Raw genomic sequence first — 27,941 nt, 5'->3', positions numbered from 1 at the left:
CCACAGAGCTGCACTGCACTCTTATTCAGAGACGCCAAGGGTCCGAAACGCTTTAATTTTCTACCCTACGCGGAATTGGCGATCTGCTACTAAGCAGCTCACTCACTTTAAAAAAAAAACAGGTCGAAAACGGTAGCCTATCCTTGCAGTATCCCAGCTCGACCTGGCCACAGACGAATACGGAGCAACGTTAAGGGGAAGCGTTCTCTTAAAACATAACAAAACAAATTAAATCGCGAAGTTTCTTTATTCGCTCGTTTTATCGAAAATTAAAACAACAACAACAACAACAACAACAACTTAAGCGGTGTCACGCAATCCGCCGATTACCCCCAGTCAATGTTTAACAGAAGAAATTAAGCCTCCATCGAGATTTTGTTTGCTATGGGATTTTAAAAATGTTGATGTTTTTTGTTGTGTGTGTGTGGTTACAGAAAGTTTACGTTCACGGTCACACACAGCAGATGAGCGACCAGGCCCGGGCGGCCGCGGTGGATTCGGCGCACACGGACGGGATCCTCTTCCGCCGCGCAGTCTGAAAACGCGGCCTGGGCCCCCCCCCCCGCCGCTCCAGTTCCGGAGCTGGCTCGGCTGCCGTGCTTTGGGCACACAGACACGCTGTAAAAAAGATGGCGGCGGCGTATTATAGTCGGCGAGGGCTTTTATAAATAAAGAAAGAGGCGAGGGGGTGCAAAAAAACCAAAACAAAACAACAACAACTCGTGAACTAGAGGACGGGCACGTTGCTGCTGCTGTGAGAGGGACACCACGGGGGGGGGAAAAAATAATCAAGCACTACCGCACGATCCTTAGCTTTTTTTTTTAACAGCCCGTACTCTCGCTCCCCCCCTCCCCTCCCCTTTTAACGCATTTGTGTAGGTCTTAATGGAGTGTCCGCATCTAAACTCCAGTGTCTGCATCGCCCCGGATTCCTCCCGGTTCCCGAACGGTTCTCCCTCGTCCTGGTGCTGCAGCGGTAAGTCTTGGAGCTCCGACGCCGTGCGGGTTCGGTCCGCACAGGACAGGAAACCCCGCGGGCTCGCCGAGGCCTGTGTTCCGAACAAAACATGCATGCATGCATGTATGTGACAGACTTGTAGTTCCTGTGCTTTCTTGGCTGCTTTGCGGATCGCCCCTGCTGAGCCTTCGCGGTGAATGGCACAGGCAGATGGTTGACATCTTCTTGTCGTTTTGTCGTTGGCCAGGTAGTCACCGCGGATGTAATGGCACACGAGTTAGCCCCGTAACAACTTTTTGTTATTTTGTTCAGTCTGCTAAATCTCCTGCTGCTTGTAAGCAAATTGGGGGGGCTGCAGGAAATATTGTGGGCGAAATTTACAGTTTCCAAGGGGGGTGCAGTTTTCTGCTGAAACTGTGGACATGCCCGATTTCTTGTTGCCATCAAAGAGCAGATGGGGAACAAGAAGATGATAAATGGTGAATCAACGTGGACTTAAATCCGTTTTTTTTGGTGGTGGTGCTGAGGTCTGCACATGCACTTTGGTGGCAGTACTGGCTGTGCAGCTGAAGAAACATTTCGTGACCATAAACTGAAGTAAAATTGCGGGATCGTTTTTAACATCCTTTGAACAGCTTAGTTTTTCTCAGATCTTGATGTAATCAAGAGTGTTTCATTTTCACGTCTACAGTATGCATAATCAGAAAATAACTTATATTTTCCTCCATTTTTTACAACTTCTCCAAAGCAGGATGTTGACACTAAAAATGTCACCCCTGCCTGCTTGTTTTTGGCTCAAGGCATGTTGAATATCTTTTAATTAAAGGAAAATAGCCTGTCTGGTTTTAGACTTTTGTTTTTAAAATGTAGTTAAAGTCTAAGAACTGCCTTGTATTTAAGAATCTACAGGCACATTCCAAATAATCTGATCTTTGTATAACTGTTGAGTCTGAGACATTGCATTTTCTTTCAAAGAAATGTCAAAAGCAAACCCCAGAATGCAATTATTTTCTAGGTACTGTAGCCTTATAAGAAAGGACAGTACCAGTAAGCTTGCTCATGTATCCTTTGAGCTTCTTAAATACTATTGGAAGCACCACATATCTGGTGGTTACACAGGGAACATACTTACGTCATAGTGTTTAGAATTGAAAGTGCTGTTATGTTGAGTGCTGTTAGTCCAATCAGACAGATTTGATTAGGGGCTTGTGAGTGTACAGCAGGAAGGAAATGATTTCTTGGACAAACATAAGATAACCTGTTTTTTATGCTAACTTTATTCTTGTGAAACAACTCTCTCAACCAAACACAACACTCAGAGAATGATTGATTAATATCGGTAATAGGTGGGAATAGAAGAAAATTTCAGGTTCCTCTGACAAGAGTGAGACATGTTGTAATATTAATATCATGGATGAAACTTGCTTCCACTGTGATTTGTCTCGTTGGTCTCCACTAGTTGTAAGAGTGAGCCCTATAATGAAACGTTTGCCACCCCTTTTGTGATATGAGATATAATCCGATGGCCCCTAAATTTGTGTACATGGACAGGAAATAGTTTATAAATTACAATGTCATCTTTCCCTTGTGAAATCTAAACTGTATGCTGTTGTACAGGATGTGGACAGGTCATGAAAACATGCCAAGCACGTTAAAAGCAAGAGTTTCCACACAGGTGTGGCTCATGCATTTATTAACCAAAAAAGCATCCCAGCATCCTTAGGGTCAGGTATGAAAATGCTGGTTCCTCTGAAATATGGTGGGCACGGCTACAAGAGAAAGACCTCTGGGACTTTAAAACAGGAAGAAGGGGCATGTGGCAGGCGTTTCAACTTGTTCAAGTTCGACCAAAATGGCTCAACTTGCTGCTTTTTCACGAGCAGCAGTGACTAAGCAGATGTCAGCAGGGAAGGACATCATCAACAAAGGGCAACAGTGGGTGGAAGAGTATACTCTAGGATTGTGATCGCTGTGCTTTAGTTCAAAGAACAAGGCAATACAGGTGAGGAGCTACAGATCAGATGGTTGGAAATTTCAGTCTGGGGTGTACACAGCCAGTTAAAGCAATACGAGTCTGCGAAGAACCCCACAGAGTGGGGTACCATAGTTGCATTGCATTGCAGTGCAAGTGGTCATCATACCTGGCAGTGCAAGTAGCTCTCCATAGCCCTGATTGCTTGTTCCCAAAAGTGAAGGGCTCTGTTGGCTCTGTAATGTTGTGAGGTCATTTTCCTGGCATGCCTTGGGTGCACCCATTCCCTTACAAAGCAAGGTCAATGCCAATGGCTTCTAAATGGTACCCAGGGATCATCTTCACTCTGTGTTGCAGCATTTCTGTCCTGCTGGGAGGGGTGTCTTCCAGGGTGAGCATGACGTTGATGTTCTCCATATATTATGGTCTTCTTGGTCTCTGACTCGGAACCTAATCGAGCATTTTTGGAATATCTGGGATATTTTTGGGAGCATTTTCCACCTCTGTTGACGTGTGTTGACATTCTCGTGGGCAAATGGAAACTCGTCCCTCCTCTAGAATTCCCGACGCTGGGAGACTTATTTCATGGCACATACTGGCTGCCCACGGTGGAGCTGTGCTTTATTAAGTGACTGAATGTTGCTTTTTCCATTGTTTTTATGTCCACTACCTGTAATTCCTCAGTGAATATCTGGTGTTATCTTGCGTTCCTGGAAAATTAAAGTGGAGTGTTATGCTGTTGATTGTGTTTCTGGAGTCAAATGGCTTTCTTGATTAGACTGCAACAGCTGAACAGATTGTTCAGTGCATTGACGTCAGTACTCCCTCTCTGTCTCACACACACCTAACATCCAGTACAGGAACTACACATTTTTGTAAAGCAGAGAAAACATAGCTATATGCTGAACTTTGTTTTAAAGTGAAGCTAATAAAAGCTTTTGTTTCTGAGGGCTTCAGGAAAGGAATCGCTTGCTGCAGAGTGTAGATCTGTCTCTTTCTCAGCAGTCTGCCTAGAGCTTGTGCCTTCAGCTTTGTCATGAGTTTGGGTTTGGTGTCTGGCTGAATGTGCTTTTGGCTTTGTGTACTGTAGCTGGTAAGCACTGATTCCTGTCAGGCAAACGAGTGGGCAGGGCGGAGTCCTGCAGAGGTGGCTATGAGTCAAATTTGGCAAGAGATTTAACCTAAAGAATTCTCGCCTTCAGATTACTGTTCTGTTTTTTAATGTTTCAGCGCATATGTTGTATTTGCTTCCCTGTCCATAAAGAGTATTTGATGGAAACCTATTAATAATTAATGAACAAAACAGTTGAAGACGGTGGCATTGTTTCTCACGGTTCTTTGTTCACCCCAGGTCTGAGTTAGCTTGCCGGATTTTATGGGTTTTGCACGTAAAACTCCAAACGTTTCTGTAATTTAAATGTACAAAAGTAAATATTTATATTTTTTACAGTGGTTTTTCTGCACAGCAGGCTGCTTTTGTTCCCTTAACGTCTTTTTTTTTTCTCTAAATTTGCTCCTTAGCAGATACAATGTGCTATGCATGCCAGTTTTATTCTCTTGCTTTGTTCGTAGAGAAAAGATGTGGTTTAAAATATGCATAGCATGCTGAGCAGGACACTGGGTATGTGGCCACATCCTCAGTAGAGAATGCTTCAGTATATTTATTGAAGCAGAAGCCTAGTCGAAAATCTGGCTTGCTGACCTTTTGGTCTCGGGGTGAAGGCAACAATGCTTAGCCACAGCCCAGGCAAATGCTGTCGGACAAAAGCCGAACCACATCCTTGCAGCTGCATCCTTAATTAACTTATTTCATCGGAGCCTGACGAGCTGATTGATGAATGTAGATAGCGGTCCTTATTTGTTTTCTGAGGAACCTAAAATGGATTGGAGGTGGGGGAATCAGAGTGCGTGTATTTGACCAAATCTTTTGCCAGCTCGTGCTCAAAGAAAAGGGAAAGGTGAGGAATGCGATGGACAGCTATGTGGTCTGTCAGGCGACTGAGGGCTTGTTTGCACGCCCTGTCCACTCCTGATGTTTCCAGTGAAGTCATTACACTGCGTTTACACTTTGGCCTAATCCAGCACTGAATTCTCCCTGAGTTATGGTAGTTTTCAGTTTCTTCTTGGGTTACGTTATCATGAGGGATATAATGTGGTATTGATTTTTTTTTCTTTTTCTAGCCCGATTTTTTTTTTCTGACGTTTCAGTGAATCCCCTGACCACACTGTGCATCTGCACAAAATGGGGCTTCTGTATTCCTAAACTGAATGTATGCGCTGTAAACTTTGAAATGGATGGGCTATAAGCTCTAGGGTGCCATGACCCTCAGCGAGAATAAGCCTCTTTCTTATATTAACTGTCATTTTTGTATCAGTTGCTAGAAAATATTCTTTTTCTCTGACTGAAGTATTGTCAGATAAACTTGGCCTTAGAGCATCTTATTTTTGACTATGGTTTAATACACAAAAAATGCATATTATATGAAATAATAGGTCATTTCTTTTGACATTTGAACTTTTTTCTTCTAATAAACACACAAGTATTCATCTGGTAAATGTCTATTTTTGTGCAATGGTCATATAAAAATGCAGTTCTCATCTGAACATATTTGGTGGCACTTTTGAAAACAGTGCTTTATTGGTGTTAGTTTTAACAGCATTAATTAACAGTTTCAATATGAAATATCTCAACTGATGTCCAGGGAAGAGTACAGTTAAAAAAAACTGTTTAATTATAATATAGAGATGTTTACTGCTCGTAAATCAGATTAGGTTTGTACAGGGCTCTGAATGGCAATAAAATAATTGAAAATCTATTAAAATTTGTTAAATGGCAGCATACAAAAAGCAAAAAAACAGCATTAAAAAATCAAATCTGCCGTGAGGGCTTTGTTACTACCTTATAGCCTAGTCTCACCAGCTCTGAGCAGCTCAGCAAGGTTGGGCTTGTTTGATACTGGAAAAGGGACACATTAAGAAAAAACATGTTCCTTCTGGCAGTTTTCACTTCTTCATTCTGAACTCGGTGTCTTGAGAGGGTGCTATAGGAGGTCCAGACGTTTGGATGAGATGTTAACAGAGATCCTGTGTGTAATGGCGGGTGGGTATTGTATTATAGTGAAGCACTGTGAGATGAAAGAGCTGTACAAATGCAAGCATTTAATATAAATTGCTTTTCCAGTGGTAAGTGTCTCTGTAAAGCAAATCCTTTGTGCTTTCTTTTATTTTTTCCTTTGTTCAAATGTTTGTTCCCATTTTGAAAGCAGGTAAGGACAGATCTTCTTATATTGACTTTTCCCCTGATGTTGACACAGTAATAAAAAGAAATTGCTGGGCTCTCTCACATATTGACTGTTTCTTAGCAACAGTTATTTCTGATGCTTGTCGTGTGCACTGAGAAATGGTGATCTCAATTAGCACAGGGCTCGTTCACCTTTGAAACCATCAAGTGATTAGAAGAAATACTGCAGATTCAGTCGTGGGTGTGGAACTGTTAAACTCAAGATGTGGACTGTTGTTTTTACTGGTGTTCATAATGCACTAAATACAAGTTACCAACTAGCCAGCTTATCTTCAGTCATCCTGGTGGAACTGATTATTGCATCCAAGGGGAGTGTTAGTGTGGTCTTAACAGTCCTTGCTTTGTGTTTTTGTTTAGCGTGTAGTCTCTCAGTGAATTTAAATCGGAACGTCTGCAAGCTAATCTCCGTCTATTGCTGAAGCTGTGTCAAGCAGCACACAGATCGCAGTTGTGCTGCAGTCTTGAGTGTATCAGGTTTTTTCCTCTCTAGACTGTGTTCCATTTGAAAACATCAAGCACATTGCAGTTGGTGTTTGCCCTGCCTTTTCCACCTCCACAGACTTTCCACTTGATTTAGTGCTCGCTAATCTTAGACAGGTTTGTGCATTATTCATTTGGATGCCCTGCATCATCTTAGCAAGAAATGTCTCAGAGCTGTTCATTATGAGTTACTGAAAACATTCACTTTTTGTGATTTTAGTTGTCCAGTTTTTTTCTTTTCTATATTATATGCAAAGACATCAAGGTAAAGTGTGAGACAATAGTTCCGTCTTTGTGTATGTAGGTAAATTTAATGAAAATTGTTAAATTTTCATTAATTGTATAACCTGAGAAGTGAAGAAAATGATTTTGCTGATTTACTTTTCAGAAAGCATGAGGTTTAGAAAAACCCTTTTCACATAAACATACTGAAAGATCATTTCTAAGAAGGGTGTTTATTTAAAGGTCTGGACATCAACCATGTTTTTCGTAGATTTTAAATGTAAGGCATTAAGGTACACAAACTTCTGTGTAGTCAGGTAAATCTGAAATAATGTAATGTGTAGTCCCCAAAAGCTTTGAAGAATTTTTCACTCATTTTATTTTTAAATCGTATAGTTGTTTTACACCACCTCCAATTTTTTTTTTTTTTTTATTTTCCGTTAATATTGCAAGTGATCTAAAAGAACAGTAGTTCCCTCTGCCACATACACTGTTATGTATAGAATGCTTAACCTTATTGTAATAACCTTTCAACAGAAATGGCATTTGTGTGGTGACTGAATTTTTCAATCGGTTACCCAGCTGCTACAGCTTTGGGATCTGTTCAGTATTCGGCGACAGTATCTTTTGTGAAGTGCAGCTCATTGCATCATATTCTGTTTTCCAGTTTGTCGCTCAAACAAAAGCCCTTGGGTGTGTCTGACCTGCTCCAGTGTGCATTGCGGAAGGTAAGTGAAAGTGTACAATGGAGACACACAAATGTGACTGTCTTGATCATGTTGGGAGATTTGGAGGAGATTCAGCCTCTGATGTCAATAGGATCGTTTTTGTTTGTTTGGGTTCTGAGAATGTTATGTTTTGTTATGGCGGTCTAACCTCTGAGACGTTGCCCACTTAAGCTGTCTTTAAATTAAACCATGTAAATCAAACCATGTGGAAGGATTAAAATCAAGTGCTCTTAAACCCTGGGAACTAAAAGCAAGTGACTTAAAAAATGTGTTTTGTGTTTCAAGCTTTATTTTTTCTGTTCTTATTGCAAGGTATGTGAATGGCCATGCAAAGAAGCATTTTGAAGATACTCAGAGTCCTGCCAGCAATCACAAAAAATCAGAGAAGCATGATAAGGAGAAGCCACTACATGCTGTGTGCATGGACTGTAGCAGCTACAGCACATACTGGTAAGGGAAAGCTTGGTCTCTGTGCCCTACCTGTATTTTCAGCTCTAACAAAGTGTGACATCAGCTGCCAAGATCTTGAGAGAGGCCTGATGGAAAATTTCAGCATACAGGGTTTATTCTGCACAATATACTAACATTCATCCGAAATGCAGTGCTGCCTCATCTAGCAGTCTCTTATTTCAACACCCAGCAGCATTGGGACAAAACAAGTCATCTAAGTGCATCAGCAGTAGTTGGTTTTTGTTGAATTCACAGGTGATGGCTTTTTCTTTCTAATGCAGTCATGTATGATTAAGACGTAGCTTAGTTAGCTTTACAATTTCATAACTAAGGCAGTGCATTAAATTGAGTGTGGAGAAATCTCAGCTTTTTGCGATTGCACAACAGTGTTAAGACAGTTCAAGGGAAAGAGTAATTAGGAAGTGGGCAAAATGTTTTGTGTAATGTCGGTTTAGAAACAGAAGTATACACTTTGTAACTATTGGCGTTTTAGTTCCTGTAGCTGTAGTTTAAATGCAGAGAAGGGGAAAGGAATGTGTCAGACGTCATTGGTTTATTGAAACCCTTTTGTTTGTCCTCATCTTCTCCTCTCCTTTGTCCTCAACATGGTTTTTCCTGTTTTTTTTTGTGGGCTATCTTCTCTGTCTTAACCACAGCAGCTGCAAAAAAACACACCAGGCTGCTGATTTTTGCCAGGTGCCATTACAGTTGATCCCCTCTTGATCTTTAGCTCTCCAGAAGTTGGCATGCATTTTGTAGGATTAGAGAAGTCCTTAACCAGTTCTTTAGCAGGGCACACAGGTATTCAGAGGACTCTGAAAATGCAGGATAGTTTCTCATTGACATGCTCTTTACCCATTGCAAAAGTGTACATGTGTCAGTGATCGGTGTTCATTTGGGTACCTTTTTGCCCTTATTTGTGACTGCTGTACTGTGGAATGTTAATTGCAGTTGTGGCATTTTTCTAAGTGAATACAGCAAGGGTGGGTCGGGAGTGGTAGATTATGACACAGTAAATTGTGATTGAGTGAAGAGAATTTTATCTTTGCAAAACAAATGGTATTTAGTAACTTGGCCTTGCAGTTGGGTTTTGGGCCTATATCTTCTGTGCGAATCTAACTTTGCTCTTTTGGTGGAAATCTAACTTTAAAATTTTAATGGTGTAAAACCATTAGAGTTAATATAATAGTATGATTTTGTACACAAAAATTTAAAGCTAAAATTAATTTATTTACAGTTCACTATAGTTGCCTTTAAGAGCAGCAGAAGACAGAAACCATGCTGCAAGAAAAAGTTTTTTGTCTTGAATGTTTCTATCATATATCTAAAATAAGACACAAGTAATAGGTTTATTCCATGCCGAATAAATTCCAGTCAACCTGACTTAACACCTGAAGAAGGCTTAATGGCCGAAACGTTGTTTTTCTTTCTCCCTTTTTTTCAGCATGGAATAAACCTATTACTTGTTCCTTTGCAGCCTACGCATGCTGACGCAGCTCCCCACCTGAACTTCTAAAATAAGACGATGCATATAAATATGAATAACCAATACAGATCCATTGTTTCAGCTACAGATGTGATGATTTTGTTGTGAATGACAACAAGCTGGGCATGGTGCAGAAAGTGAGAGAACATCTTCAGAATCTGGAGAAGTGAGTATGAATAAGACTGAGAACCTACACTACACTGTACCTGTGTTGCAGACACAGCTTTCAAGGCAGGATGTTAAGAATACAATTGAAGCTCCTGTAAGCAACATGCCAGTTGAAGTAAAAAACAATTCTGCCTTAATACTTACATTCCATATTAACAGTATTTATTTGATTTTAACTTTTTTAATAGCCTTGCACAAAATATGCCCTTCTGCTTCATCATATATGCAATACATACAGTATATATCTTTATGAATCAAACTCAGATTTTCGCCAAGCATGCTGTATATTCTCAACAGAATTTCTCATCATTATTGATTTATTCACAAACACATAAATAAGATAAGTTATTAGTTAATTTAGGTAGGCCTAATGATTCAGCATCACAGGTTTTTTTTATAGTTGATTATTATAACCTGATAGGTTCTTAGATGATTCTTTTCTGTAATTTTTTGGCTCCAGTCTTCAATGCTGGATACTGATGGACTTTAAAGACTTGGAAGACAAGAAGAATGTAATAAACAATTAAGGCTAAGTGAGAGATTTGCTTATAATAAGAAAATGTTTCTATGAATTGCACATAATACACATGGGTATCTAGCAGCTCTTATGTGATATGAAGTAGCTTTTCTTACGTCTGATTTATTGTACCGTTAATGATAATCCTTACACTTACATAGCACTTTTTCTGAACACTTCACTCAAAGGGCTTTACAGGTAATGGGGATCCCCTCCACCACTACTAATGTGCAGCCCCACCTGAATAATGCAACAGCAGCCAAAGTGCACCAGTACATTCACCACACACCAGCTATCAGTGGGGAGGAGAAGAGAGTAGTTAAGACAGTTCATAGATGGGGATTAGTAGGAAGCTGTGGTTTGTAAGGATCAAGGTGAGATTTGATCAGGACATTGGGGTAACACCCTTATTCTTTACAAGAAAAATCCTGGGATTTTTTAATGACCACAGGGACTCAGGACCTCGGTTTTAGTCTCATCCGAAGGATGGCACCTTTTTTACAGCATAGTGTTCCTGTCACTGTACTGGGGCATTAGGACCTACATGGACAATGGGGTGAGTGTGCCCTGCTGGTCCCACTAACACCTCTTCCAGCAGCAGCCTTAGCTTTCCCAGGAGTCTCCCATCCAGGTACTGGCCAGGCTCACACCTGCTAAACTTCAGTGTGCTGCACGGTGATATAGCTGATGGCTATACCTGTATCTTTATTATAATATTGAAGCAATGAATGAACATGGTTTATTTTTGTATTCTGGGTATTGAATACCTCCTCAGTATTTCTTAAATATCTTGCGTGTCCAGACATGCATGCAGTATGTGTTAATTCCTCTGGCTAAGGCAACTTCATTGATAAGTCGGCTTGATGGAAAATAAATCGATTCAAGAGAGACTTCAATCATGTAGTGTACTTTAGAAAACACCGAAGAGGACAGAGCACACTGAAGCTCAAACAGTCTGATAAGGATTTTTTCCTTTCTAAGTATTCAATAGTTTTAATAAATGGTTGTACACCCACAGGAACCAGAACAGCATGTTCTGTTTTGAGTATGTAGGTTATGATGATGATTTAAAAATGGAAACGCACTTCCCTATTCTCTATTAGAAAGAAAGCATAGCATTGTTTGATATAAAGCCTTTCTAAAAGTTTTTAATATTCTTTCTGTGCATTTATTATTCACACTTTTCCTATATAAAAGCCCAAATAGAATAATGATTTTAAGGCACTTAGGATATGTATTTCATTGGCCCATTTCTGTTTTTCATTTTATTTTAGATAATGTTACCCAATCACTTGGCTTGTCCATGTCCATTGTCGCATTGCCATTGATAGGTTTCATCGCCAAAAACAAATGACCACTTCATCTCATCGTCTGTTCAAACTTTCGTAGTAGATGCAGTTTCCTTTTATCAGTTTTCTGAATAACATGCAGTTTTTCACAACCCTGCTGGCTGGGGTTCTTTTTAGGGTGGTGGGGTTAGAGTTATCGGCAGCAGTGAGACACAAGTGCACGAGGAGCAGGATTTCACTCTTTATTCTCTTCTACAGCTCAGCCTTTGCTGTGGATAGACATAGGAAGCGGAAACTGTTAGAATGCTCATCTCTCAACAGTAAGCTGTTCAAAGACAATGTGAGTACCATTTAAATATGCCATGAATATTTTAAATATTAAATATTTCCTGAAGACTAAGTCATCTAAAGTCATAATAGGCAGCAGTGTGTCGCTGTAGCAAGGGTTGAAATTTTATCTCGGGCTCTAGTGTTGTGAACCTCGGGTTAGCACTGCTCTGGTAAAATGCTCTGTTGTATAAATGGGTACAAATTCAAGTCGCTTTGGGTAGAAGAATCAGCCGGATATTATAAGTCATAATAGTATACAATTATATTATATTGTGAGATGGTTGTTTTTTAAAAAGTGCCCTTTCTTTTCACATTTCTCAGTGAAAGGCAAGAAATAGCACCGTTCATTCAACGGACTTTGTGAAAATGTTTCATTTTCCTACATCTTCCTGTCTTTAAAGGGCTGTTTGTCTCTTTAAAGGGTGGTGCCTCTGCTCTTTGTGCAACAGGCCTTCGCAATCTGGGAAATACATGTTTCATGAATGCCATTCTACAGTCCCTCAGGTAACTAATCAGCCAGTGTGGGGCTGATCCGCTGCAGTGTCCTTGGTCACTGAGGTGTGGGAGGCTGGCAGTGTCTGGAAAGCCCAGTGATTTTAATCTCTGTTCTGAACTCAGCTCTCTGCGCCTGAGCCTCGGTGGCAACTGTGCCTGATGACCCTTACTTAGTTATTCATCTGTGGAGTGCTGCGATCATTTTAAATTAGCAGTTGGGCCATCGGTATAAATTGAAAAAAGAACATTAGTTGAAACTGAAATAATGACAGTTTTACGATAACGGTTTTCTGTTCCACAAAAACAAAGATTAAAAACCCAGAGTTCTTAACTGTTTAGTTGCTGGACCAGGTTCATATAAAGTTGTTGATCACTAGCATTTTCAAAGTGACTTGGTTTTAATTTAGAAAGTATAAGGGGTTTTTACACCTCCAAAAGGTAGATTCAAGACTGTCAGTGAAAAGGCAAATGCTCAGGCCAACTTCTTTTCACTTTCCTTTCACGTTCCTTTTTGAAGGGGGGTAGTTTTCAAACCTTGGCAATATCATTGAGTTGTATACTACCCGGCCCTGCTTGATGTACAACCTTTACTAGTATTTGTGCTTGCAGTAAAGTGTACTTTTATCGGTGTAAACTTATCACAAGTGCTATACGTTCACTTTCTGTTTCTCTTTCAGTAATATTCAACAGTTCTGCTGCTATTTCAAGGAGCTTCCTGCAGTGGAGTTGCGCAGTGGTAAAACTGCAGGAAGAAGAATGTACCATACAAGGAGTCAGGGGGACACCAGTGTGTAAGGTCCTATTCATTTTCCTGAAGTGGAGGTAGTGGGGGCTTTATTTGGTTCATAATTCAAATCCCAGCTTTGCAATATTAGTTTCAGGGTAGGCAGCTTGTTCTTAAAACTGCCACAGCTAAACTTTTGAGTATTCATGACATTTTATTTGATGATGTATAAAGCCTAGGACAAATATATTATGCATCTAAAAAAAGTTTAATTTAAAAGTTAGCAGGGCCTGGTTTTGCAAGAAACATATATAAGGTTTGCTGCTGACTTTCCAATCCTCTGGTTTAAATACAGCTGAATATGCATGGCCCTAGTAAAAACATTCTTCAAGTTAGTGGTGTTCAGAGGACAAACTTCAAGCCTTACTGCTTGAATCTCTGGTTGTGTGGGAGAGTTACCACCACCGCACAGCAACAGATTCAGCTATCCCTCACCCGGAAAGCCACTTATTCTTGGCCAGTCTATTGCAGGGCGTATGTGGGTACAATTCAGAGACCCCAAATAATTAAGCCATGTATTTGAAAGATTCCCAGTGACAGAAACCAGTTGCACTGCACCAGTTAAACTTAACACATAAGGAGCCCTTGCCTGAAGGTGACCCCAGGACCCAAGAGCTATTTGGGAGTCATGTTAAAGGCTATGCCCCAGTGCTTCATTTCTGATTATATTTAGTGATAGATAGAACTAAATGCTGCAACAAGTTCACAAAGTTAATTTCAGGAAATGGCTTTTTTGCAACAGCTGCATTAACAGTCAAACTTGCGAGACGTAGGAAAATGTAGTATGCTGCTTAACACTTGTCCTCAGCAGGGAATCTTCTGTGATTTCAAAGGCAGGTTTCTCTGGTCTGTGCGAGGCTGCACTTAGGCAGCACACTACCGCTCTTCTGTGGTGTTCATAGCCAACAGTGACTTCACGAATCTTTGCAGTGAATCTTGGTCTCTCAGGGACAGGCTGAAAACGATGGGTTTGAACACCTTGCCAAGACCAGTATGCCCTCATGCTCCATCTTTGTGCTTGTTTCTGCATGGCGAGTTCCATTGCAGAAGAAACAGCAGGTCAGAACAGCGGTTCAGCTGTGTGGAGGCGCCTAAATGGTCATCTTTGAAGGTCAGACATGCTGAACAATAAGCTTATTGTTATATACAATATTTACAGTAGCCCAAAGAGCAAAGAAGTCCTAGTGTCACGGTCTGACTTGGAGTGACTAGTTTCTACAGACGCTTTATGTTGATTAAGTCCTGCTGCCCTTTGCTGCCACTTGCTGCCCTTTCTGCAGGCTCTTCCTGGCGTGACATTACAGACACAGCTCACATTTTCTTCATCTGACAGTGGAACAGAATCCCACAAGAAGGCATGTGCAACCTATTGCAAAGCATGCATTGCATAAGTACAGCTATATTACTTGCAACATGCTCTGATAACTTTTGACTGTCACTATAGCTGACTGTGTACCTTTTGCAAAAAAGGTTTTGGCATTTCTTGTTGATAACATTATGAATTTGTTGCAGTAATGACTTTAAGTGTTCAGAATGTAAGCTCTATTTATATTAGCTTGTTAGAGTGGAATTTCCCTGCTTGACGTTATCACAAAACAATAGTTCAGTTCATGAAATAGTGTATTTGAAATTTGTTTGCCCGGCTTTGCTGAGCAGTGAATGAATTTCATTCAGCTGTCTGTCAAGAATGAATGTCATGGCAATGAATTGCATTTATGTTCTCTGATCATTGAAGCAGCTCCCTTGTGGAAGAGTTTCGGAAGACACTTTGTTCATTGTGGCAGGGAAGTCAAACAGCCTTCAGTCCTGAATCCTTATTCTATGTCATTTGGAAAATCATGCCAAACTTCAGGTAGAGTACTACTCAGAATTGCAGGCTCCACCATTCTTTTCTACTTGTTCTCTGTGCGTGTGGGTTTTCACTTCATTTTTCTTAAACCTATCACCTGTGCTGTTTAACAATTATATTCTTTAAAGCATAAAATACATAAAAAGCTAAATTTTTCCATGTGTTTGAAATGACTTTGCATACTGTTAAGTTATTATGGAAAAGGCTTGGAATCATGGCCTCGGTAGGTTTTCAGTAGGTTTTTCAGGAGAGCAGTGTTTTAACTTGACAAATTTAGGTTTTGGCTTTTAACCGAATGTGAAGTAACTAGACGATGGAGAAGTCTTGTCTTCTTGAGAAGAACTGTGAATCAAACACTGTAATGCAGAAACATTGGGTGGGGCGGTGGCTCTCTGGCTCAGGATCTGCGCCTGTGGCTGGAAGGTTGCCGGTTCGTATCCCGCAGCCGGCAGAGGAATCCTACTCTGTTGGGCCTCTGAGCAAGGCCCTCAACCCCAACTGCTCCGGGGGCGCTGTATAAATGGCTGACCCTGCGCTCTGACCCCAAGCTTCTCCCTATCTGTGTTTCTAATGGAGAGCAAGCTGGGGTATGCAAAAAGACAAATTCCTAATACAAGAAATTGTATATGGCCAATAAAGTGATCTTATAAATGATGGCAAAAAAACGTCTTGTTGCGTTTCCAGGGGATACCAGCAGCAGGATGCCCACGAGTTCATGCGTTATCTGCTGGATCATCTCCACCTGGAACTTCAGGGGGACTGTAATGGAGTGTCCTGTTCCACCATCTCTCAGGATGGGGTCATGCTCTCTGCAGGGGGCAAATGCTGCATGTAAGACGTTGCCTACAGTGTGTGGATTCACTCATGCATGGGGCTCACAGCTTTCAGTGTCCCGCTGGCTTTTCCCCATGTTCCAGTACAGATGCACTTTATAGACCACACGTTTCTTTTTAACAAACGTCTTAAAAAGCATTTAAAATGACCTTAGCCAGGAAATGTGGCCCAGAGTGAACCGATAGTGGTGCTTGCATTTTTGCTGAAAGTGTATAAAAAATGTATACAGAGAGAGAGACTTCAGCAGCCTTTATTGTAACGTAATAGTCTATAAAACGTGGCAAAACGCAACAAGGTAGGGAGTTATCTTGGTCAGACTTGGCTCGATTTAAAGCAGTACCCTGTAGCAAACAAAAGAAAGAAATGAGGGTTTCATTTAGTTGCACTGAGTGTAAAATGATATACGAGTTGAATCCAGCATTGAGTATACCTGTTAGGACGCCCAACAAATGCTTTGACATAGATTCAGAAAGTTCTTTGTTTGCATTCCCTCCAAGGTTTTGAATGTTGTTTTTGTGCAAGCATTGTAGATGTGCGGATATACTGTATGTGCTGACGGAGAAGCAGTGCAGCATCTGCTGTTGTGGTTACACACGTACACCATGCGGAGGGGAAGTGGAGCAAGGGTGCCAGCTGTCCTGACCTTTGAATAACACCGTGTACAAATGTCAGACCAGCAGAAACAAGCGGCACGTGTCTTTTTTCTTTTAGAAATGGGACGTCTACAGTCGTCACGGCAATATTTGGTGGAGTGCTTCAGAATGAGGTGAATTGTTTGATATGTGGGACCGAATCCAGAAAGTTTGATCCATTCCTTGGTAAGTCATGCCTACTTGATCTACACCAGTAGGGTCATGTTTTCTGTCAGTCTTCTGTTATTCATATTTTATTTTCCTTTCAGACCTTTCATTAGATATTCCAAGCCAGTTTCGAAACAAGAGATCAAAGAATCAAGAGAATGGCCCTATTTGCACCTTGCGTGGTAAGGATTACTAGTTCGATAACCATCTTGGAGAAACTGAACATAACTTGCGAGAAGCACTTGAAAAATCAATATTTTGTTCTTTGAAAAGCTTTTCTTAAAATACGCAGGAAAAAACAAGTTGCGTTTTTATTTTTTAACCAAAAAGATCTCTGGGTGTCTGCTGTAACAGTGATATACTGTGATGTTCTTGTTTTAAATGCGGAGAGCTGCTTGTTTCTCACTTAGCCAAGTGTCTTTCTGTGTTCATTTCAGATTGTCTGCGCAGTTTCACTGACCTGGAAGAACTTGACGAAACAGAGCTGTACATGTGCCATAAATGTAAAAAACGCCAGAAGTCCACAAAGAAATTCTGGATTCAAAAGCTGCCAAAGGTCAAGACATAATGCATAAAATGTACCGAAACTGTCACCCTAGAATTTCTGTTTCTTCATATTGGCCCCATTCAAGGAGTTTTCAGAGTGAGACCTTAAAGATAGATTTGGACCATACATGAAACAAAAGTTTCAATACTTTTTTTAAATATGAACTTCAAATATATCGTGAAAACAATGTTGATTTTTGCTTGCTGATAGTCATGGTCTCTGATGAAAATTCATGCGCACTGAAGTATTGGCTGTAATATTCTGATCTTATTTGTTCTCTTGCCACATTACAAGCCTCTTTTTTTATACCTTTGTGAGCATTTCCTAAAAATGAAATACAGTAAATCCTCAATATTTGTGAGCTCCCATTCATAATTTCGCCTGTTAGTGCAAAGGTTTGAGTGAACACTTTTTCTGCTTTCATACAAAATCACTTATTCACAGGCTGTGCAGTAGACGAATACAGGCATCCTTTGCACATCTTCATCTCTCAGATCTCCTTCAGTCTCTAGTAAAGGCAAGGCTTGTTTTACAAAGAGTTAGCATGCTTATGTAGAAGTGTTTTGTGGTTTGTGCTTTAGTTTTTCAGTTTCCTTAAGGACAGCATTAGATGTACATTGTAGATCTAGAATAGTTCAGGTGGGTAGTTGCGTCAGCATGAGTGAACCCCACTCCCGAAGAAGGCTCCACGGCAGAAATGTTGCATTTTCTTTCTTCTCTTTTCAGCATGGAATAAACCGGTTCCATTGTAGATCTACTATAAGAACAGTATATGTTAGGGTTGTGCTGCAAAGTCAAATCAATTATAAATAACAAAAAAACTTTTAACACAGGGTAAGCTGTAATATCATAAGAGTGATCTAATTTGTTTGCATATAAAATAACTTGAATAATTGGGGGGGAAACTTTTTAATTTCCAGTATTCATTCTCATTACAAATACTACCAATAAACCCTCACACTATTTCTGAGATAAAGTTGTATTAAAAATATTCCTATAGACATGCTTGTTTTACAGGCTGCAAAGCTATTCCCTATTTTGCCCATAAGGTATAAAGTTCCACATAAGCAACATCACCATTCCTGGAGACTTCCGGGTACCTAACCCTCTCGAATACCATGATTTCTCTGTTTTGGGTCATTCTGAAGAAAACATGATGACATGCCTGTTCCAGGCAGGTGTGATTTAAGGGACACAGTAACAAAGTAATTTTGTTTTAATTAGATTAAACAAGGATAGAGCTAGTGCTACAGCAATTTTTTTTCATTTTACTTCTCATTCATTCCCGAGGTCTGGAAAGTTATCCATGATTATATTCGCCCTACCACAAAGCCGTCTTTGTCATTGTGTGAACACAAATGCTTTGTTGTAATAATTACTGTACTGACCACGTTACAATAATTAAGATGTGTAAAAACTTCAAAGAACACGTGTGTGTATATATTGAGGAAGGCATTGTGAGAAGTCACTCTGAGGATGGCTTCTTCCCTTCAGCTGCGAAGGACACACCCTTCGATGTAGCAAAAAATCATTTCAGAAATGTGAAAAACAAACATGCTTTGTTGTAACAATTTGTAACCTGGGTGTGCAGAATGGCTGGGTTATTTATTAATTATCAAAAAGTGACAGTCACTGCACAGTTGCACAACCATGTGCACATTTAGTCACAGCCTGCAAATTGGTCACAGCTTCCCTTTGGTCTGAATTACCTTCTTTAAACAATCCGCTGGGCCAAAGAGGTGTGCAGTAATGGCGTGATGCTCATTGTATGGTGCCTTTCTCTTCCCTGCCAGCTGGGATTTCTGATGAGCATGAAAATCTTGATTAGGTGTTTGGATATTATCGAGGTGTTCGACTGAATGCTTTTCCTGTCTTGCTTGTTAATTTTATCAGCGAGTACAAATTACACACAAACCACTGATAACAGCAGAAGTACTCTAAGACTACATTCAAAGAGGTCATTGTAACATGGCCCTAATAGATGGTGATGATAGTAGTGTTTTCTTACTTGTGACTGAAATATGCAAGCCTTATTGGTAGTAGTTCCAATAATGCTGCTATCGTATGATGACTTGTAAAGAATTTTATTTAAAAAATAATAACTGCAACTGTTATCAACTGAACCTGCCTCCACACGTGTCAAATTGGTATTTCAGCATGATTGCAGCATGATTCTTTGATAAGACATTTCACCACTTCTCATTACAGCTTTTTCCAGAGTTTATGGGTCAAAAGTGCTAATAAAGTAAAAATAAGGCAAACGCAGTGCATTAAAGCAAACATTTAGCTCGAAGGCTTTGCATTCCTTCTACTGGTGCTTAATCCAAAAATGATAGCTATGATATTTCCTGAATATTTTTTCTTTTCTTCTTAAAAAGAGCTTTGCACCAAAAAAAAGTGTTCGGAGAGGTTTGCCTGTAGTTTTTATTTGTTGTGTATATCTTTAGATCTTAGAAATGTAAGACAAATTGAAAACAAATTTTATTTTTAAATTTTATAGACCTCCATGCTTTCTTTAATGTGCCCAAGATATTGTAGAATAGTTCATGATTGCTTTTTTTATTCCTTTATTAGGTCTTGTGCTTGCATTTGAAAAGATTTCACTGGACAGCGTATCTTCGAAACAAGATAGACACATATGTAGAGTTTCCTCTTCGAGGTCTGGATATGAAATGCTACTTATTGGAGGTGAGCAGCCATTGGCCTGTTTTTATTTCTTGTTTGAATGTGAAATTATTTTCAGCTTGGCTGAATCTGCATTTGTGTTTTCTGATTTCAGCCTGAAAACAGTGGTCCAGACAGCTGCCTTTATGACCTTGCAGCTGTAGTTGTACATCATGGATCTGGGTAAGAATTTAAACACATTTGTATTTAAACTAATATAGCAGAAGGACAACACTGACATCTTGTTTTTTAAAAAAGCTACAAAAATCAGTGGGAGCTGACACTAAAAGTAGTTATAATAATAATTGCTTACACATATACAGCGTTTTTGTGGACACTCCACTCAAAGCTCTTTACAGGTAATGGGGATCCCCTTCACTACCACCAATGTGCAGCCCCACCTGGATGATGCACCAGTACACTCCCCACACACCAGCTCTCAGTGGGGAGGAGAGCAGAGTGATGAAGCCAGTTCAAAGATGGGGATTATTAGCAGGCCATGATTGGTAAGGGCCAATGGGAAATTTGGCCAGGATGCCGGGGTAACACCCTGGGATTTTTAATGACCACAGTGTCAGGACCTCAGTTTTACGTCTCATCTGAAGGACTTTTTACAGTGTAGTGTCCCTGTAACTATACTGGGACATTAGGACCCATATAGATCGGCCCCATTATCAGCTCTTCCAGCAGCAACCTTAGTTTTTAGGAGGTCTCCCATCCAGGTACTGACCAGTCTCACACCTGCTGAGCTTCAGTGGGCAGCCAGTTGTGATGTGCAGGGTGAGTTAAAATGACTGCTGGCTAAAAGTACTAAAAGTAGTTTTGTTTCCTCTAAAAGAACTATTGCATGAGTCTGTGTCACGTCTGAATGTCAGTTAAACAGTTTTCCTAGATCAGTAATTGATTTGTATATTGTATAGATTATTTCTAAGGGCAGTACTCTCTTACTCTGGGTGTTGTATGCTAGCTGTTCATTGAAGTGTTTGAAGATTCAGATACTGTATGTAATCAATTCATAATTATATAGCATTTCTCCAAGGGCGGAATTATCAAGCCTTTAGCAGTTATACCAAGCAGATGCATTGCTGGCCCCTTTTCCATATAATTATTATTATTCAGCTTGAGGATGCAGCTTACACATTCTTATGCTAACTGTTTTATTTTGTCCATTGCTATGGTCTCTGTGAATTGATTTAAAGACCAAGTGAATGATAATTCATAACTAATTACTTCTGGTATTAGGATTTGTATATGTTACAGTCCGAGGTCCTGTATTGAGAACAAATGCGAAGTTGCTGCAGGTTTATCCTATGACCAGCAGGGGGAGATATTTGCTAATGTAATGCAATGGCTGTGAGGCGGTTGTCCTTAACTTCACAGCTGGGAATAGGAAAAACGTGTAGTGTTATCTGCCCCACTGAGGATTTCTTATTTTCCCTGTTTTTTTTTTCTTTTCCTACAGCGTCGGCTCGGGCCATTACACGGCATACGCCACCCACGAGGGGCGCTGGTTTCACTTCAACGACAGCACTGTCACGCTGACGGACGAGGAAACCGTGGTGAAAGCCAAGGCGTACATCCTGTTCTACGTAGAGCGGCAGACCAAGCCTGGCTCTGACACCAAGCTTTAACACCTCCCCTTTCACATGCTGCGTACTGAAGCCTTCAGACATTACGAAACGATTCCAGCTCTCCATCAACACTTGACCCAGGACGTCCTCACCTTCACTCCTCATGCACTTTTCGAGTTGCCATTGTGAATTTTTGAGTTTGTTGTATTAAGTACTAGTATTTTTTAACAGTTGTTTTCTCCGACAACCAGACGATGTCATTGCTGCTTAAATGATTTTGTTTAAACACGATTTTGAGGTAGTGTCATTTTAGTCATGTTTGCCTTTTTTTTTATATAGCTTCGTGTTACATTCCTCTCTTGTTGAGGCACATTTCCATTTGTATTAGATTCCAAAGGTAATCGTTTTCATGTTGGGAGAATGCTTGTCCTTTCTCTTGAAGAAATCAAATGCTATTGAAGAGGAAGGAGACGCTCACAGACATCATGTCGCGATCATTCATTAAATTGCTTTTTTTTAATCTCCGGCATCAAATCCTGTTGGATTTCTGTGAAGAAGTTTTCAGCCTCTTTGACATCCCTGTTCAGTCCTTAAAGAAGTGGTTTGATCCCCTGTGCTCTTATTTTCTTTGACTTGTAACTTTGTTGTTCCTGCTTAGATTTGCCATTCTGACCAGCTGTCCCACCAGACATTGGAGTTGAACCCATTTCTAGGTGCTGCATGTTTTGAACAGGCAGGAGGAAGTCTTGCACGGGTGTTAGTGCACAGTGCTTCCCCATCGGGTTGTTCGAACGTTCCGCAGCGACAATTTGCTTCCCCTTGGTTTATCTCCACAGCGAGCTTTTAAAGAGTCTTTTTCGAAGCAGTTCTTTGAGCAAAGCACGTAACCTAAGCAGAAGCCTTATTAGAGAATCAAACAAAGCATTCGTAATAGGATACTGAACAAATAAGATTTAAAATAACAGATATACCTCTTTAATTCAAGAATTAGTATGTTTTGAAGAGTTAACTTTTTATATTATGCTGCTTTTGGTTTGGCTGCACTGGTGAAAAAGATGTAGTCTTACCAAATTAGAAACGTAACAAAATGCACCTGGAATTAAAGATTCGAGATCTGAGGTCTTTTATTTCATTTCGATGTGTATTGAAATCTGAACCTTAAAAAATGTAATGCAATGTGAAAATTCTTTAGGACCGTATCAGAACCTTTTTTTTTTTTTTGGAGGTTCTTGAATTTTTTTCATAAGTCTAAGTTCTGACTGTATTAGCAACTTGACCTTGTGTTGTTATTAGAATACCTTTAATGTTACTTCATGCTATTATTGAACTGTGTAGGAAACTATACAGTCAAGTGCAAGTTGAACGATTGTGTCTGAAAGTGTGTGATCTTTATTTGTTTTTTTAATGAGTAATAAACGTTGAGAGTACACCAAGGATTTAATTAAAGAAATGCAAATTTATGGATTGTTGATCTCTGGTTATGTGTGATTTAAACTCAACTCGATTGTTCTACTAGAATTGTCTCTTCAGAAGATCCGTACCTGATCATACAGTTTATCCAATAAAAACATGGTGCTTTGCTGTCCATAGTTCAGTTTTTCCCTACAACTGAAATAAATATTTTATTGCAAGTATAAATTCACTATTGAAGAAAATCTATTGAGTTGCTTCTTCCCAAAATAGACGTTGAAGTCAGTGTGCAGTGATATACAGTAAGTTTGAATATGACCTTTTGTTGTGATGGTTCATGCCTACACTGAGCTGTAATACTCATTTTGCTTGTTAAGATAATATCAACTTTAAGGGAACCTTTGAAATACCCTTTGGTAATTCTCCCAAGAGAATGGAGCTGTTTTTTTTAAGAGGTGAATGCTATGTGATGTGGGCTTATTGTACACTTTAACAGTAAAACTTTTGTCTAGGCAATGTGTGGAGTTATCTGCCTGGATAATTTTGTCAGGTTGTGGAGTTTGAAACTGACCAGATCTCAGATTATTGTAATGTTTTGTAAATTGTTCTGCTCTTTTTAGGTTTCCAGAATATCTTTACTTTTCTGTTTTTAAAATGAATGTATTCTTATGGGTTTAGTTGTCACTTGCAATCACAAAACATTTACACTGAGAGTTAAACCGGCAGGAACGTTTGTTTCGCCAGCGTTACTTTTGTACCCACTGGTCAAATTGCGGCTGCATGCTTTTTCCATAGATACAGATCATTTTCGATTTGCATGTTCTTAATGTGTGCATTTATGTTTGTTCTCGCTTTTAACATGCTTTGGCTTGGCATGCAACAGGCAGCTTGCCAGAGCTTCCTAGACCACAGCCAGAAAGCCACTTCTATGACTTGTGCACAGGGATGACTAGAATCACATGGTTGATGCACGGACAGGTGAGTGGTGTTTGTGTCTGTGTCCTTACAGCCACTCTTCACCTCAAGCATGCTAAATAAATTAATAAAAATGTCATTATTGTCTTAGTCTGTACCTAACATTCATATAATCATATAAAATTTCAAATTTAAATCTACATATGTCGAGGACAATAAGATACTATGTGTATAAATCTTTAAAATGTAATTCAATGCAAATAATTTGTCAATAAAATTCTGCATTGTCGTTTTAAAAGGGAAAAAGGATTGTAACCTTTGCATTCAAATGAATTAAAAATCTGCAATTCATAATCTGCTAAAGCTCTACATTTGGAAAAAATTATTTTACTTATGCGACTTTAAAATTAATGTCATTTGGAAGGTTCACTGAAAGTGAAAGGACTGAAAATTGCTGCAAGGTTGATTCGTGTTTGTGGGTACATGACTCATCCATTTTCCACATAATTCACGACACACCCCTAACGGCTTCACTTGTTATATGAAATTGATCAAACTTAACGAATGTGTAGTTCACAAAGAGTTCAGAAATGACTATTAATACAGCTAAATATCTTATGTGAATTCATTTTCACATGGGAGCTTCACTGTAGTCCAGAACGCAGCTCTCCCTGTAAACACATGCTTGTGGGGTTTTAATTTGTGTTTTTGTGTTAAGGAGCATCTTTTAGGAACATATCTGCCTCTTTAAGTTCAGAACTACCTGTACATGAGGCAAGATACAGTGCAAATGAGTGCCATTAAAGATCCACTTCCATTAAAAACAGAATTTTACTCCACGGTGATGCATAAAATGCCAATTCTTAAGAACAGTGTGGTAGTGGATTCATCCATTTTTTTTTAGATAAACTGAAGAGGTTAAACAACGTTGATAGCCAGACATACTGAGCCTTTTGAGGTCACTAATATGGAACTTCTGTTGATAAACAATTGGCAGTAGATCCTTGCTCCCAGAACCAGAACAACCAGTGAGAACCTGTATTTCAGTGTTTGTTTTAGATGGCAATCTATTTTTCAAGCCACTTCGTTCCCATAAAAGAGAGTCCTTATCACTGTCTGAGGAACCCACAGTTTCTGCTGTCCTCAAATCAAATGGGAATGATTTTAACAGTACCATCTGTCTGTTGTATCTACTGTGCTATAAATTAATAAATGAAGTGCCATCTGGTTAATCAGATTGTCACTTAATGAACATGTTCTCAAAACTTTCTTTTTAGACTTTGCATGGCTTAACCCTAAAAACAAACTCGGGCTATGAATTGTCTCAGTTGGTGTTCAGTTATTTTTCTATATCATGAAAAGCTGCTGAAAGAGTCCCATCCATCAGTTAATCCATTTTCTAACCACTTTATCCAATTCAGTGGCATGGGGGAAAAGTCCATCCAGGCAAGCAAGGGGCACAAGGCAGGCTGCACTGGGACAGGATTCCAGTCCATCAGAGGGTACACATAAACACACACTCACACCAGGACCAATTTTTCCCAGAAGCCAATTAACCTAACCAGTATGGACTTGTGGGAGGAAGTCAGAGCACCTGGTGAAAACCCACACAAACACGGGGGAGAACATACAAACTCCATGCAGATGGCACCCCAGGGCACACGGGGGACGTGAAATTTTTTTTTTATCTTTGCTAGTTAGGGTTGTTCAAAGAAGCCTCCCGTTATAGGAATTCTTCAGCTGGCACTTTAAGGGGTGGTAACACCCAAAAGGCAGAAGAGATTATGTCTGAAATCACTCCTGTATAGGATTGTGGGTAGGCCGTGTCCTATTGTCTTGAACAGATAGTTACAGTCTGTCTGCTTTCTTTTTCCAAGGCAAAGAAAATGTTATATATTTGTATAAAAATCTAATATAAGTAAGGCTTTATGATATTGTAACCCTTTAGAAAGGAGATTTCTATTTAATTTCTTTTTAAATTAATTACAGGCATAACAATGTCAAAAGTGGTGTAAATGATTGATTATTTTATCTCAGCTGTCCTTCGGTTTCCTAATAATTCTGCAAAATATTTATTTGTAATCTGTTATGACAGAGCATGTTACGGAAAAAAACATGTTATTAACAGTTTAACTGCTTCCAGTTGGTCTGGACAGGAAAAACACAAAACTAGAGTTTCAATAAATCTATTCTTCTGGCTTTGTGTTATATGTAACTTCTGAGAAATGATTTCTCTTGGTGGATTCTCCTTTAGCAGATACTTTAGAAGATAGTATTTCTTTGCTGAGCTATCTTCTTGACAATTCTTCTTGGTATGTTAATTTAACCTCCTGTGGAAGCACTTTCTTTCCCTATAATGGATACAAAGAGTGCTGCACGTGTTATTTTTTTACAGCACAACTGATTTTCTTTTATGTAACGCATGCAGTAATATGTAGATTTCTGGGATGAAAAAAAAGAAGAGCTATACAAAATGTATAAAATTATATGTTAAAATATATTTTTGAGTAATTCTGGGATGTTAGCAACAGCTTTCATCCCTGTGAGCTAGATTTGAATAAATCTTGCTGTGCTTTTCGCTAAATGACAGAACTCCTCGCCCTGTCCTACAAATACGATTACCACCCACACGAAGCTCAGTAACCACCTCTGCCTGCAAAGTGCCAGCTGAAGCAGAACAGCACGTGTCAGCTTCTGCATTCTCTCTTCTAATGCAATAGTTACTATGTGGGTTAGAAAAACAGGTGAACAGCTGCTGGCGCTTGGTGAAGTCAATCCACAGGTGTCTGGCTATTTGACGGAAACAGTCTCCATTTAAGGAGTTACGTTTTTTCTTTCTAGGCTAGGTCGCAGCTGTTTGGGATCTCAAGAACCGTTTGTATCTGGATTTCCAGTGCTACTTCAAATTCATTTCTGGTATCAAAGCCACAGCAGTGCTCCACTATGAGTCCCATTGAAATGTCAAAGCCCTCATGGTAAGCTGATCCTGTAAAATATTAGATGTCAACTCCTGACATGACTGGTTTCAAATGAAGAGCAAAACCATTTTCTTTTTGTTGAATTTGCCCGAGATTCAGGAAAACGGAGATGCAATCTTTTTTAAGTTTAAGAAATCATTCTGTTTTACAGTGTTGCTTGCCATAATCCCAGTCTACAGCACCTTACAGCACGTTTGGCAGTAGTATGGGGGCACACCTTCACCATTTGTGTCCACTGGCCTGAGGCAGAGCAGGTCATATTATCATATCAAAGGAATTCACTGATGCCGCGTGTCAGGGAAAAGAAAATGAATTATGTATGGCTTGAAATAAAGAATTCTCTTTTCACTTCAATGACAGATGCAGATACTATTCCTCAGCAGTAATCTTACCAGTTCTTTGCTTTGCAAGACCATTATAATTGTTTTTTTCACATAGCCTGTATATGTGTAAACATAGCACTGTAATGTTACAGCAGGCCAGCGCATGTGAGTCCTGTAATCAGCTTCTCTTCTTAAAATTAATACTGTAAATCATAAAGCCTAATGTTTCAATAAAGTGTGAATAAAGTTATTCCAATCACCAGTGAAGCTGAAATTATCATCATTTTAATGTGTTAGCTTCCCTGTAGAGATATATTGAATGGATGTGGAATGCACTAGCAAGCAGCAGGCTTTAGGTTTAGAAAAGAAGGCCTTTATAGTGGTTTTCTGTGCCTGTGTGATTCTTCGGGAAACTATAGCAGTACAATGCAGAATTTGACAGTAAGCAAAAGTAATTTACTTAAAGCCACACATTTCTGTTCACCTTAATGTTTATTACAGTTAAATTCTGTGGTGGTGTCAGTACCATTCATTTTGATTCACCAAAGCTGGTGTGCATTAAAAATATCATTCCTATTCAAACATCTCCCATGCCATTTCTAATTATTTCTTCGTAATCATTTTTGATTGCTGGACTGTGCCCTTTCTTTTGATTTGGTTTTCGTAGCAGAAATGGTGCTAAAGCCAGACTTCTTTCAGAGAATTGTGGACACTTTCCAGAACACCTCTCAAATAGGAATAATTTGAGCTGCTGCCTTTCACATTTCTGCACAAATATTTTCCATCAGCTCAGAAACTCTCATGTCTGAACTCTTCGTAAGTCCAGGAACACAGAACGAGCCCTTGTGAACACAAGTGTGACCTGATGTT

The 27,941-nt window shown here is 39.6% G+C and overlaps 1 protein-coding gene across 3 annotated transcripts; it reads left to right on the top strand.

The window, feature by feature from the left end:
• Positions 1-125: 125 nt before the first annotated feature.
• usp3 (ubiquitin specific peptidase 3) lies at positions 126-23,371 on the top strand. 3 transcript variants are annotated; one of them, XM_015343683.2, is made up of 15 exons: positions 127-976; positions 7,601-7,661; positions 7,974-8,111; positions 9,680-9,763; positions 11,830-11,911; positions 12,323-12,405; positions 13,074-13,187; positions 14,916-15,032; positions 15,714-15,860; positions 16,575-16,681; positions 16,765-16,845; positions 17,101-17,219; positions 19,785-19,898; positions 19,990-20,057; positions 21,337-23,371. In XM_015343683.2, the coding sequence occupies exons 1-15, from the start codon at positions 886-888 to the stop codon at positions 21,503-21,505; spliced, it is 1,575 nt and encodes a 524-aa protein (XP_015199169.1). In that variant the 5' UTR covers positions 127-885; the 3' UTR covers positions 21,506-23,371. The 3 variants fall into 3 exon arrangements, with proteins under 3 accessions (XP_015199170.1, XP_015199169.1, XP_006628986.1); XM_006628923.3 differs by having other exon boundaries at positions 128-976; positions 14,919-15,032; XM_015343684.2 differs by lacking the exon at positions 14,916-15,032 and having other exon boundaries at positions 126-976.
• Positions 23,372-27,941: the final 4,570 nt, after the last annotated feature.

Source organism: Lepisosteus oculatus, chromosome 5 (assembly GCF_040954835.1).
Source record: "Lepisosteus oculatus isolate fLepOcu1 chromosome 5, fLepOcu1.hap2, whole genome shotgun sequence".
Lineage (NCBI taxonomy): Eukaryota > Metazoa > Chordata > Actinopteri > Semionotiformes > Lepisosteidae > Lepisosteus > Lepisosteus oculatus.
Note: the sequence above shows the minus strand (reverse complement) of the source record. Positions and strands in the feature narration are given on the sequence as shown.

What these genes read in the sequence shown, in the direction of transcription:
- usp3 (XM_015343683.2), top strand. Translation starts at nt 886, where the DNA reads ATGGAGTGTCCGCATCTAAACTCCAGTGTCTGCATCGCCCCGGATTCC. An exon ending in CTCGTCCTGGTGCTGCAGCG is followed by an intron (nt 977 to 7,600) that starts GTAAGTCTTGGA and finishes TCTGTTTTCCAG; the next exon opens with TTTGTCGCTCAAACAAAAGC. An exon ending in AGTCAGGGGGACACCAGTGT is followed by an intron (nt 13,188 to 14,915) that starts GTAAGGTCCTAT and finishes TGATCATTGAAG; the next exon opens with CAGCTCCCTTGTGGAAGAGT.